A 14,448-nucleotide genomic window follows, 5' to 3' on the forward strand; every position below is an offset into this window, starting at 1 on the left:
TCCAGGTCGGATCCGCACAAGGCGGCAAAGCTCTGGGAGTGCCACCAACGTCGCCTCTACACCTGATAACCGGGGCCGCAGTCGCGCTAAAGTGGTTTCACAGTCCCAGCGTAAGAAACATATTTTATGCTCTTGCTTACCTCAGTTTTATTCAACAGCTCATTCTGCAGTTGAACATTTTACAATCTTTATATTGACTTCAGAGGGAAAAACACATTTTTTGTGGCTCTGAGATACTGTGAGTAATCTTACTGTTTGTTGGGTAAGCTTAAAAAATGAAACATTCCAGGCATACATTTGTCTCCTGTCCAGGTGATTTACATTTTGTATTGTTAAGCATTAAACATTAAAATGTAGTTTTTCTCCCTCCTTTGAAGCCTGTCAAATTGTAACTTATCTGTTCTGTGACTCATTTTTGCATTGATAAGAAATCCTTCTGATGTAATTTTAGAACAGTACGTGGGCAGAAAACTATTAATGCTATGTTCTTTCCAGTGGTAAATAAGTAAATCCATTAAAAGCTCTCCCCCTTTAATTCTGTGCTCTAACATTTGCAGCCCGCACCTCTCTTCCTGCCATGTGGGCTCTTGCTTTGCCTAGCTGCTTCCATGATTGCGTCTCTGTATATGTGAAGTCAGTTGGTTTGTTAGCCTTAGCCATGAAAGCAGCCACAGCTGGAATGAATTTATTCTGGTCACTCTTCAGATCCTCCCTTGGTGTCTCACTTTCCAGCCACACATAAACTTTAAGGGGCCCACCTCCTCTCTATGCATGTCGAGTAGAGCTGGGTAGCAGAGTGCTCCTGGGCAAGGTGAGCATGGGAAGGAAGAGTCTTCCTGTCCCCAGGAGCTGCATGCGGTCTCACAGCACAGCACTCACTAGCTGACATTTGCCTGCCTCCTTTGTGGCCCAAGGAACTGTCTGTCTGTTGTAGAGAGTGCTCAGTCTGCACCAAACCTTAAGAGCTCCCTTAGTATAGAAAATGGCCTTGTTCAATACCTTCTGAATTTAAATTCTTTTCCCTTTGATAACTGCAGTTCTCATGTTATATAATTTCTGTAAAGAAAGCAGAAGATCAGTTATAGTGCTGTCTTTGGTGAGGCTACAGAACCTTCCTGTGGCCTAGGTTGTATTGTGTAGTGTGATACACTACAAACATGGGTTTCAGTGTCAGACAAAACTGGGTTTGCATCCTGGCTCCAGTGTGATGTTGGGTGAGTCTTTTAACCTTTGTGAGCCATTGTTTCATTGTCTGTAAATTGAGTGATAACAATTCCCACCCTCATGGGGTTTTCATGACGATTTAATGAGCATTAGGAGCCTAGCATGTGATAGACAGTAAATGGACGCAAGCTTTATAGTCATAATTGTTTCAGATCAGCAGACTCCCATCCTAGCTGAAGTTGAGCCTCCTTGATCCCTGTCTACTTCAGTAGGTTTAGGAAAGAAGGCTAGGAATGGATTTACATGATGAGGGATGCAGTTTCAGGATAGATTGAGTCCATTAAGACCAAGAATGCCCTGCTTAGTGTAGAACTTAAACTGGATTTTCATTCAGATCCAGGGTGCAGGTGTAGCCCAGAAGTGTCTGTCTTGGGAACAACTTCTTGGCTCTGGTTATTCTGTTGAACCCTAGTGATGCCTGGAGACACAAAAGGATATTTGACTCATACATATGGGTCAAATTTTACTGCAAAGGAATTCTTGACAAAAAGTGTTCAAATCTCAGAATCTAGGTCAATATAATGAAATTAAGCCAAATAAAAAATGTCTAAGCATGTAATTATGCAGTGTTGCTTCCCTCTGTGGAGGTTGAGGGTTGAACAGTATTTTACATATTTCTTTCTAATGCTGTTTATCAGCATTGGGGTCTTTGGGGTTCCCTGCCCCAGCTAGGTCAATGCTGTAATTTTTCTCTCTTATATTGCAGGTTTTAGGAATGTGTAGGTTACCTTGGCAGGTGGTGAAGATTACAGTTCCTTCTCTAATAGTGATTAGAGTGATAATAGAGCTTTAATTTTTCAGTCTTATAAAAATACTGTGCCTAGCCTTGGGGCTCCCATTTTAAAACTCCTTAGTTTTACTTCACTCATCAAATCATACTCAGGAAGAGTGACCACACTAGCCAGTGATCAAGCCTATACCTTAAGCTTATGCATATAAATTAAATATTTAAAAAATTATTTTAATACGTGGTAAATATAAGTGTATATATCACAAATGTAGATATACTAGTATTCATAGTCCTGATTTAATACTAAGTAGGCTTCATTAATATTAGATTTAGGGCCCTTAATAATTGGCATATTTTAAATATTTGAGGTTTATGGGAAGTCAGGACAGGTGAAACTAGTTAACAGCAGTTTCTTTCAGTTAGTTGGTGTTTATTGAGCACTTACTGTGTGGTAAGCACTTTTGAAGATGGTAGTGATACACAGATGAGTAAGTTACAATCACTTCCCTCAGGTTGCTTAAAGCTAGAAAGCAGATGTGGGCCTGGCACATTGTAGGTTTGAAAGTGTTTTATGAACAGATCTGAAATAAATGCTAATGTAGAATGGCAAAGATAAACATAAGTACAAAAATAGGAGGAACAAGTCCTAGGAAATATAGCTGTTTTGCTAATGTATTTGTGAACAAAGACCTTTGTGTTGTGTTGCATGCTGACCTTCTGTATTGTGTTATTGTCTTTTAATCCACTTTTTGCCTGTCCTTTGGTCTGCTCTCATAATCAAGGATCCAGATCTGCTAATCCTGCTGGTGGTAAGCCATTTCTCTTCTTGCCTTTTTTTTTTGTTGTTGTTGGCATTCTCCCCGAGCCCTTGTTCCTTGCACAATATTAATTTCTCTCTTTATTGTAAGCTTAGTTAATCTTTCTGCATTTTTCTTTGTCCTCAAATTCTAGAGTTTGAAATGGATTTCTTTCCCCTTTATACATAGTTTAATAGTTTATATAGCTCAAATTTTGTGGGTAAAATTAATAGGTCCTGAGACAAATTCTTCATTGGTTTTTATAATGATTTTTCACTTCAGTTTGTAGTTAAATCATTATAAACTATTAATTTTTGTGAGTATTCACCTGAGTGGTTCATTTGAATGATGGTGGTTTTGATTTATATAATATGTATTTTTAAATAATATGTATTTAAAATAAACACACATTTACAGGTAAGTGTTGCTTCAAATGCTTTCTTCCTCTGGGTTATTCTATTCTAGTACATAGTAAATGTATACTTTATATTTTAGAATGTATTGCCTTCTCTACTTAGGGAGGTAATCTATCAATGCAAATGATTGCCATTTGAGTGTATTGGTGTGATGCTTAAAATTTTGTTGTTTTCTCTGAGAGAGAATTAGGTCCCCCAAGAAATAGTAATATATGTATCTAGCTACTTACCTATTAATAAAAATTATCAGCCATATTATTTGTTGTTAATTTCCAGTTTTATTGCATACTTCTCAGAGAATATGGTCCATGTTATTTCTACTGTTGTAGATTTTTTTTTGAGATTTACTTTGAGGCTTAATACACAATTTTTGTTTTTAATACTCATGTGTGGAAAGGTAAAAAGAATGTGTGTTCTATCTGTTGGGATATGTGTATGTGGGAAGTGTGTGTTTTTATACATACATATACACACACAGACACAATTTCGACTGCTCTGTCAATTTCTGTGAGGTATATAGTTTCTCAATATTGTTAGTCTTTCCATGAGGTCTTTCAGTAAGTATGGCTTTTTCCATTTCTCCCTGTACTTTTATCATTTTTTAGTTTTATATTTCAAAACTATGTTGTTTGGAGCATAAAGGTTCGTGATTATTATATCTTCATGGACAATTATTCTTTCATAAATATTAAATATCCTTCTTTGTCTTTTTTAAATGCTGTGTTTTATTCTGTTTGTTTTTGTTTGTGGTGTATTGTTTGACTCTTAAAAATACCAGACAGCTGAATTTCATTTTATTTTACTTTGCATTTTCTTTTCTTTTCTTTTTTGTTCTTTTTTAAGAGACAGGGTCTTGCTCTGTTGCCAGGTCTGAAGTACAGTGGTGTGATCATGGCTCACTTCAGCCTTGACCTCCTGGGCTCAAGTGATCCTCCCACCTCAGTCTCCCAGGTAGCTGGGACTAGAGGCATGTGCCACCATGCCTGACAAATTTTTACAATTTTTGGAGAAGTGGGGTCTCCCTGTTGTTGCCCACACTGGTCTCAAACTCCTGGGCTCAAACTCCTCCCACCTTGGCCTCCCAAAGTGCTGGGACTACAAACATGAGCCACCAGCCCAGGCTTGTTTTAATCTCTTTTAAATCGATGAATTTAATCCAGCCACATTTATTATGATTAACTAATATGTTTGAGTTTCTGTCTTATTTTGTGATTTTTATCTACCAGGTTTCTGGTTATTTTATCCCCCTACTCCCTTTTATATCATTTGTCAGATTAATAGAGTTTTCTTGGATCCATTTTCTGTAGCTAATGCTAAGAAAATTGTTATAGTTCTACTTCTGCTCTTCTAGCAGTGACACCTAAAATTTTTAACATAATCAGCTCTTACAGAATAAAAAAAACAAAATAAGAATAAACACCTTTGTGGTATTTGTAGATATTTACTGTGGAATAAGGAGGCTATTCCACCAGTAATTCTTCTAAGTATATTCTTTTATGATATTCAATTGTCTTTTATGCTCGTACATTTAAAAAAATTACTACCACCAAATAAAAATTTATTTTTATATAAAATTCTGTATTTTAGCCAAATTAATGTGTAAAACCTGGCTTTTGAAAGTATTATAGTTCATTCCTACATTTACATCTATTATTCATTGTCATTTTTCTTCACTTTTAGCTGGCAGCCGGTCAAGTTCCCCAGGAAAATTGTTGGGAAGTGGTTATGGTGGACTTACTGGGGGCTCCTCACGAGGCCCACCTGTGACACCGTCTTCAGAAAAGCGAAGCAAGATTCCCAGGAGCCAGGGATGTAGCCGGGAAACAAGTCCAAACCGAATAGGATTAGGTAAGGATTCTCAAAGATCTTGGAATACCATTCCCAGCTTGGTCATAGTTTTGATTATAATCTAATGACTATGTCTAATGTAGGAAATATAGATCTGTTTTTTGAACTGAGGATGTCACTTTGCCTGGGTGTGCTTTATACAGATCATGGCATATTGAGGTTTCGGTTAGAAAAATATGTGGGACTTAACCCTTCAAATTGATGGGAAGGAATTATGTCATTGTAGGCTTTTGTGTTTTGCAGTCATTGTACAAAGCATTGGAATTGGGGAAATAGCAGGGTGTTTCCCCCACAATTAGAAGCAGTGTTGCTTTTCATTTTCCTTTTACTGATGAGCACTAAGTAGACATTAACCTACATGAATTTTTCAAAAACAACATTTAGGGTCCACATTTATTTTAATTCTGAACTTCTCTAATCTAATTGGTGAAACTTATGGTGAAAAAATATGTATAGTTACTTTTGACATAGATTTGTTTAAGCATGAAAGCTAGGAATTGATTAAAACCAATATATAATATTTAGTTTTGTGTTACTTAGTTTCTTTGTAATAGTGTGTAGAATCATGTGAATTACTGTCAGCAGCTTAAATACCTTTTACTCCATTAAAATCTAATTCATACGCTACCTTTTTAAATAAAAGTTTAGAAGTCTTTGTGATATAATACAAAAAATCTAAATTCATACTCTATGACTTCTTTCCTTCCTAAGGGTAAAATGTATTAATATAAAATCAGACTACTGTATTCTTAAATCGTGTTTGCTTATCTTTCTCATTTATTCATTTATCTCATCAACAGTGTTTACTACGATGTACCAGGCACTTTGTTAGACCTGAGAATTAGAAGATACATGAGATAGATTTAGATTCTGACTTCAAAAAGCTTGATATCTGTTGGGGAGAGGTGGAAATGTAAGACAGTATGACAAATACTATGACGGGGTGCTTCACATAATCAAAACTATGACCTAAAAAAGAGTATCTTAGACCCTTGGCCACCCCAGATTTCTTGCTAGGGGAGGCTGCCCAGAGTAGGTTCTGTTTTCATGAAGTACAAGATGGGATTGGTCCGGGTGGGGAGATGAGGGGAAAGGTCTCTAGAGGAGAGAGAAGCATCTGCAGAAGCAGTCAGGCAAGAGGCAGCCATACGTAATTCATTTGGCTGCTGTAAAGGAAGTCAGAGTGGGTGGGAGTTGGGGGCAGAGACTGGTAGAGTCCAGCTCATGAAAGTCTTTGAAGGCCACCTTAGCTACGAGAAGGCAGGAGAAGATATTTAAGAATGGATAAGATTTGATTTGAAATCCTATTTCCAAAGCAAGTAGAAAGTATTTCTTGGTTTTAGTAAATCTCTATGATGCCAACTTTTTATTGGCATTGCGTAGTGTGGTCTCTTAGCTGACAAGTTATTTGGGTGTTGATGTGGATACAACCATAGAAAAGGTCACAGCTGGAATATCTGAATTTTATGTCTGATGCTGTAACATATTTGTGTTTGGAAAATGCATTTGATTTTAAATCTAGGTGTTATGTTTTAGCTGTCTTTTTCCATAGTTAATAGTTTAAGTTTATAGGATGTCTGTTTGCAATCCATGTTAGTTTTATACATTTAAAGATTCTTTTCTGTTTTGAGATTTTTTTCTTTTTATATTATTAAAGATGCCATTTTAATCTTCTTCTTGAAACTGGGAAATAACCCAACTTCATTTATCTAACATAATTCTAATGTGTTCCATGGTTTTAACTAGGAAGTTTGTGTTGTGTGTAGTTGAAAAGACAACATTTTATACGTTTTTAAAACAGGTATTATGGAGCATCAGTAGGAACTTAGGCCTGTTCCCTTCCAAAGAGTTATTTGAAGAAAGTTACTTCCTTGATGCTAATTAAAGGGACCAGTTACGTGTAGAGCTTTGAGGTCATACATATAGTTTATATTAAAGAAGATATTTTCTTTAAATTTCCACACATTGCGAGAATATATGCATATAAAGAAATATATATGAATAAAATATATTTTCATTTTTTTCCTGTGGTATTGCTTAGAGATTGCATTTAATAGGGTGGCAGACATAATAGCATTATTCAGTAATAGATTATATATTAGTGTTATCATTTAGTATATACTGGATATATGCCTGTGCTTCTTAACATTTGACTCATTGTATAGCAGTTTTCAATATAATTGTTGAAAAAAAGAGGAGAAACATCTTTTAGGAATATTTTCTATAATCCCCAAACCAACAAATTCAACAGTTTTAATGATAGCTAAACTAGGTTTGGAATTAATCGTAAGTTATCTACAAATTGTGTTTGGTTCAACTATGCCTCTTTTTGTTTGAAATGATACTTCTTAACAAAATTTTCTTTTTTCATTTGTTTTAAAACTGATGCCAAGGCTCTTCTTTGGCATTTAGGTTTTCTTAAGCAGAACAGCCTGTAATTCCTGTTGAATATTCAAGAAGCAAAATATATCCCTGATACTCTTTTTTTCTTGGTGATTTGTTCCCTCATAAGCTATCTGAGTAGAAAAATATATTTTTAAGTTGTTTTATTTCTGTGTCTTAAAGATAATACTTTATAGATACAATAAAGTCACATAAATCACTAGTATCTATGGTGATTATATTTTGGAAGTTTGCTCTTGTTCCCTGCTCCCACTCCTCTATGGAAAGGCTAAGAAAACACATTTGATATTTTTGCAGCTTTCATTCTGTGGATGTGTATTTTAAATGTTAAGGTTTTCTGGTTAAAATACTTTGAAATAATTAAACATTAATAATAGTTCATTTCAACTGTGAAATTAGACTACTGTCTAAGACCAAGACATGAAAATGTCTAGACCAGAGAGACATTCATGTCTTTAACTTCTGGTTGTTTTTATTAATTCTCTTATATTCTGCTTTTATGAGTCCTGGTTGGACCCTTCCTTAAGATGTAAAAGTCAAGATTACCATTGAAACACTGAAGTAGGGTAGAGTGTCTATCAAGAAATGTAAACCAATCAAATGGGTATCTTATGGCTTCCCAGCATTTCATGTAAGCAGAAGACCCCAGAGGTACCTAGGAATACTGCTTTTTTAGGAAGTTCACAGTACAAGTATGTTTTCCTGGTCTCTCCCTCTTATGCCTTCTCCTCTGTAACATATTTTCACATAGAACATTTAGTTTGGCACTTAAAGAGACAAGTTATTTTGGTGGGTTTTTTTCTTTTAGTTTTGATCGCCTAATTAATTCATTTATAAAAAGTCATTTATATACTTATTTTAGGCCGGGCGCAGTGGCTCACGCCTGTAATCCCAGCACTTCGGAAGGCCGAGGTGGGTGAATCCTTTGAGGTCAGGAGTTCAAGACCAGCCTGACCACCATGGCAAAACCCCATCTCTATTAAAAATACAAAACTTGGCTGGATGTGGTGGTGCGTGCCTGTAATCCCAGCTACTTAGGAGGCTGAGGCAGGAGAAGCACTTAAACCTGGAAGGCAGAGGTTGCAGTGAGCCGAGATTGCGCCACCACATTCCCAGCCTGGTCAACAGAAGGAGACTGTGTCTCAAAAATAAAAAATAGGTCGGGCACAGTGGCTCACACCTGTAATCCTAGCACTTTGGAAGGCTAAAGCGGGTGGATTGCCTGAGCTCAGGAGTTCGAGACCAGCCTGGGCAACATGGTGAAACCCCGTCTCTACTAAACTACAAAAAATTAGCCAGGCATGGCGGTGTGCACCTGTAATCCCAGCTACTTGGGAGGCTGAGACAAGAGAATCACTTGAACCCAGGAGGCAGAGGTTGCAATGAGTCAAGATCATGCCATTGCTCTCCAGCCCGGGTGACAGCAAGACTCCATCTCAAAAAAAAAAAAAAAAAAAAAAAGAAATTAAATAAATAAATATACTTATTTTAAATCCTTCTTTTAGATTAGTCTTTCAAAGTAGTAGTATAAGTGAGTTTGTATTTCTCTTGTATTTTAAATTATTTAACATTTGAACCTTGGATGTCACCACTAGATTTACTTTGATGAGTAAATGATGCCAAAGCTCTTGAGGTTTAGGGTAACTATGACCATATTTTCACAAAATCATAAACGGACAGAATTATTGTTCTCTATACTGCTACTAGCCATATTTAAATGAGAAAATCAGCTCGAATGGGTGAATGAACTCTCTCTGGGTGAAATACCGGAGGGGGGTAAACCTTGTTAAGAAATTTATGCATACTGTTATTTCAGATCATATCTGTTTACTGCTGTTAATGCTTTTTATTGTCTTCACAAAACAGACTCGGACCAAAAAGAGAGCATTTTTTTCCCCCGTTGTTCTAGCATGTATATGAATTTAAGGAAGGGGATGGGGCTGGGAAGAATTCAGAAATAATCAGGCAAGAACTATTAAGAAAATGCTCAACTAAGCATGAACTTGTTTAAACAACTATCAAGACCTTTTATAGCTTTTTTATTATTTGTTTTGGAGTGGGCAGTGGAATACAACAAAATTTTTACATGTGCTCTTCAGCAAGGGACTTGGAAATACTTATGTATGTGCATTATCTCACAGTACCCTTCTCATTTAAAATGAGGGGATGTGTTCTTTTTCCTCATTTTCCTAATGGGAGGCTTGAGACCCAAAGAGGCCAAGTGGCTGGACCAGTGAGATAGCATGGAGCTGGAATGGTCATTTTTTGACTCAGATTTGGCATTGGTTCTCTAAGGATGAGTGGTATTGCTGTGTACATTCTAGGAAAGTTGTCCATATTGGTAGAATCAGTACACGCTCCCTAGTTTTTTAAGCATTTAATTTGGCATCTCCTTTTGTCGTCATTGTAGGAGCTGTTTAGAATATCATCAAGAATTGCTGACTAAATAGTCACTACTACTTTGAGTGAAAATTCAGTGCTTTCACATCACGCTGGCAAAATTAAGGAGAGCTTAAGAATTTCTGGTGAACCCCCAATAAAGCCCTTTATGTCTAGATTGTTGAGATTACGTTCCTGTGCTTGACTTTTTTTTTTTCCTGAGCAATAGTAAGCATTTGGATATCACTTAAATGCCTTCAGAGTCTAGTTCCACTCTAGCACTGAGCAGCTGAGCACAATAGAAAGTTGGCTTTAGTTTTCCCTTTCGTATTCTTTTTTTAATCAGGGAGTGTTATGATTCTGGTTTATAAGACATTCTTGTTATACTTTGGCTGTATAACCTTTGCTCCTAAATAAGAGACTATGCTCGTTGCAGTATAGAAACATACTTGTTTTGATATCAGTGATTCAAGTTGATTGTTTCTAAAATATCTTGACATTTTTTCCAGTCCATCCTCTCAAGATGGAAGAGTAAATTGTCCCCATGAGCTATTACATTAGGCATTCCACCTACGTGTATTCAGTATACAAGGTTGTTTTGGAGTATTTTGCCAGTAATGTATTTCCATTTTCTCAGATGGAGAAACAAGGGTATCCTGGTCTTTTCTGAGCTTCACAGCCCAGTTATTATGAGACCCTGAGCTATTCATGCAATTCTGTCTTGTAGTCTCGGTGTTTTACAACATGAGAATGATTAACTTTATCCGTAGATAATCAGAAAGTTATTTGCTGTTCTCAGGTCAGTGGAGAGATCTTTCCCCAAATATTGAGAGTATTGATCTACTTGCTGTAGACACAGTGTGAAAGACTGGGTCAGTGGTGGTGCTTGGTAGAGCACAGGCAGATCTTTTCGGATTTTCATAGAAAAAGCAGGGATAAAATGTTGGGATCAGTAAAGGAAAGGATAACAGTCCGCACTTTTTGTATCTGCTGGTTTCGAGAATTGGATATGTTTGAAGCAGCTACACACTTACTTGGAGTGGGTAGGCTCTCTCTCTGGTTGTGTCAACTCTTATGGCTTCTCTTGGTGAAGATGGCCAGCCTGGGAGCAGTGAGCCCTCTTCCTTATCATTAGGTAAGTTCATGGACTTCAGTGACCAGTGTGGTTATTCTGTTTGTTAATCCAAATTAAATTACCTTTCTAAGAAACAAGTGCATATGAATACAGCTTTGGTTTTTTGTCCTCTTGTTGAGAAGTTTGCTAAACTCGTAAAAACTGATCGTTTCTAAAAGGCTTTTCATCTTGTATTTTCTGATGACAGTTTGTTGTTCGGAAAGATTTATTTTCACTTCTTACATTTAGGTGTAATTTCACCTTCATACTGAAATTCACAGCTTTCTGAGTTATTGAGCATAATCACATTTTACCCAAACCCTCCCCCGTTGGCACGTCAGTCAGTGAGACCTCAGCATGGATAGGTGGCTCAGTCATCAGAACTCCCCAGCGCGAACAATGTCGTAATTACATTAACCAAATGTGACTGACATTTTGTGAGTTTTTCTGTCTTCATTAAACTTGTTCACCTTCTCTGAAACCCTTCATGCTGCACACTAGCACGGAGCAGCCGTATCCCTCGACCCAGCATGAGTCAGGGGTGCAGCCGCGATACCAGCCGTGAGAGCAGCCGAGATACAAGCCCTGCTCGGGGCTTTCCTCCACTTGGTGAGTACACGTAGGCGCTGGCTGAGGAGCAAAGAGTTCCTTTCCCTGCTTGTCCGAGACACTGCTAGGTGGAATGACCTGCTTTTCCTCCTCTACTGTCCTTGTGATCCTTTCTTCTTTCTTTCCTCTTCCTTAGTTACCCCTTGTTGTCCCCCTCTGCATGCTTGAATTTTGGCAACTTCGAATTTTTATATATTAGAGGAAAAAAACACCACTTCACTCTGTACTGTTGTCATTGTGACCACTTGCTCTCGGGCAAGCCCATCTGTGTGGTAATTTCTAACCTAAGGCAAAACTCAGCCAAAGTTAGTTGCTGCTTAAAAGTAAAGTTAATCCAAAGTTTATTCTTAGTCATTGAATTTTTACAATTTGTCTTTAATTTTACTACAGATCAGTCTATATGTAATTTAATCCAAAGAAGGAACAAAAGTACAATTGCGATAATGTTTAGAAAAGTAAATGAGTTTTCTTTTTAGAGTTAATAGTCCTGCCGTCTCTAAAATGGACTTATGATAAACCCTTTTTAGTTAGCATAAACTGTCGATCCCCAAAAGACATCTGTCAACACGTACTTTTGTGAAAAGGAATATTTTGTATTCTTCAATAATTATTTTTGGCTGCTTGCCATGTTAAGTGCTGTACAGATGTCCATTTTCCTCTTGATAAGCATAAATGCAGAAATCATTTTATAATAATTAGATGTAGACCTGAAATTATGTGGATCTGTGGACTCCAGCAGTCTGTTAATTTTAACTATGTATTTATGTAACTGGTCTTTTGAAAACTATACATGTCACTACAAAAGAGGGATGTTAAATCAAAAGCATAAGGTCTTAATATTTGCCTCTACCTAGCTCCTTCTAATGTTACTCACTTCTTCTGATCTTTTTTCCCTAATCAGTGTCGGTAATCAAAATCTAGATATATTTCTTTATGACCGATTGTCCTTTATGAGATTCTGAAAAAGAACAGGTAACCAGATGCCAAAGCCTTGCTAGATGGTCCCCGTGATTTAGCGAGGCAATACCAGTTGTGAGGTGTTCCACCTTGTTAGCATGAGCCCTTGAGTGGGGCAGCTTACCTATTGCATGTCAGCTATTCCACAGCAGTCTGAAGCATTACAGCAGAATTCTCAATAATCAGAGGTGGCAATGATGATTTTTTTTTTTTTTTTCTGAATGAACTGGTGATTTTTCCTTTTAAATTAAGGCTGTATATCTTTGCATCCTTGCTCACTATTTGACCTTCTGAACAACCTATTTATGAGTAAAATTCAATCCTTTATTGGTTATTTTGTCTCTTAGAAGCAATTCAGTGTTTTCCTTTCAAATATGTACTGTTATTTTTGATACTGTCCGTGGAAGCATCCTTTGGAATCTGGCATGTGGAGCAGGCAAGGTGTGCTGAATTCTTGAGATCCTAATTGAACTGAGTGGTTGAGTGAATCTTGTCTGTTTTGTACATTGTTTGATTAAATGGATCTGCTTAGAAGTCTTGGTGACAACCCAGAATGTTGAAATGTGTAATTGCCACTACCAAGGCAGAAGGTGTGCGTCCTCACAAACTCTAGCATTAGCACGTCTTCTGTTGTGGTCAGGGCAATAGTTAAGGTCTTTGAGCTAAAATTTTTGTATCATGCTTTTCCCCACCTTGGGTTAAACCTAACCCTAAAACTTATGTCCAGTAAGAACAACAGCATTGCTCGTGTGTATGCACACCATTTGGAGCAGTCAGCAGGCATAATGCCATGTGGTCCCTGTTCATCCTCTGGGACAGGTATTATCATCATCAGAGTCTTAGGGAGAATAAGCCACTTTCTCAAGATCATGCAGCTAACTGGTGGAGCCAGGGTTTGAATTCAGGTTTGACTTCAAGCCTGCCTCATTTGGAAGTAGTTTGGATAATTCAATGTCTTTCATCTGTTTCTCGAAAATATATTAAATGCTTGTTCTGAGGCTTCTTGGGGTGGGGGGTTAGAAGATGTTTCTGAGTCATTTATTTCCAGGCTTGGGGTTAGGACCTGGGAACTCAAAGATATATCCCAGAAGGTTGTTGTCCTCAGGGGAGCTTACTACACATCCTCTGAAGGTTCCTTCTTTAGCTCATTCATTTTAATAATCTCTTCCCACCCTTTTTGGAAATTAGTGAGATTGTGTGTCAGTGCTTCTTTGAATCCACTTACGTAGCCAACTCTTTAACAACAACAACAACAACAAAAAGAATGAAAGTACTTATATTCTAGTGAATATATATTTTTAAGTTTGCATTTTTATTGTTTTGGACCATTTTGATGATATGAATATATATGGTTACGGTGATAATTTTTGATTAAGGGAAATTAAGGGCTCTAGGGCTGCTGTAAATTAGGCTTTCACATAAGTGGGTCTACCTTAGATTCCAGTGTTGGGTGTCAACTTGTGAATGTGACAGAGGACTCATGGCATGACAGATTTTTTTTAGAATATTCTGTTGAAACTGAACCAAAGGACCACTTTATAAGGAACCTACATATCAGGTACTGCATAAAAACTATTTCAGTCTGGACTTTCAAGATAGTGATGTGCTTGTACAAAAATATATAGTTTGCTTCAGTCTTAAGATATTTTACCAACTTCCTTATTTAGGGAAAGTGATAATTTTATAATATTCTTTGCCAATTTAGTTTTAATTTTTGTGAATCTTGAGAAAGGGACATTTTCCTTTTTTTGCAAGCTGGTAAAAATTTCCAGGTAATCTTTGCTATTTAATACCACATGTACCATAGAGATGCACATTTCATAAAGTAACATGGACCTTAAAAATTATATTGAAGAATTTGAGGTATTGATGTTTTATGACTGAATGTGAGAGCATTAACATGTACAGAATACTCTAGTAGTATGGATAAAATGTAGCACTGCTCAGTATTATTTTGTTAAACGTATAAAT

The 14,448-nt window shown here is 36.9% G+C and overlaps 1 protein-coding gene across 25 annotated transcripts in view; it reads left to right on the forward strand.

The window, feature by feature from the left end:
• CLASP1 (cytoplasmic linker associated protein 1) overlaps positions 1 to 14,448 on the forward strand; it is a 310,798-nt gene that overhangs the window by 218,702 nt on the left and 77,648 nt on the right. For 10 of the 25 annotated variants that reach the window (XM_063712719.1, XM_063712722.1, XM_063712720.1 and 7 more), the window contains 2 exons: positions 6 to 110; positions 4,848 to 5,015. In XM_063712719.1, the coding sequence (XP_063568789.1) occupies positions 6 to 110; positions 4,848 to 5,015 (273 nt within the window). Of the gene's footprint in view, positions 1 to 5; positions 111 to 2,736; positions 2,764 to 4,847; positions 5,016 to 11,412; positions 11,521 to 14,448 lie in introns of all 25 variants that reach the window. The other 15 variants (XM_054549204.2, XM_054549216.2, XM_054549206.2 and 12 more) reach the window with 3 other exon arrangements.

This window comes from Pongo abelii, chromosome 11 (genome assembly GCF_028885655.2).
Source record: "Pongo abelii isolate AG06213 chromosome 11, NHGRI_mPonAbe1-v2.0_pri, whole genome shotgun sequence".
Lineage (NCBI taxonomy): Eukaryota > Metazoa > Chordata > Mammalia > Primates > Hominidae > Pongo > Pongo abelii.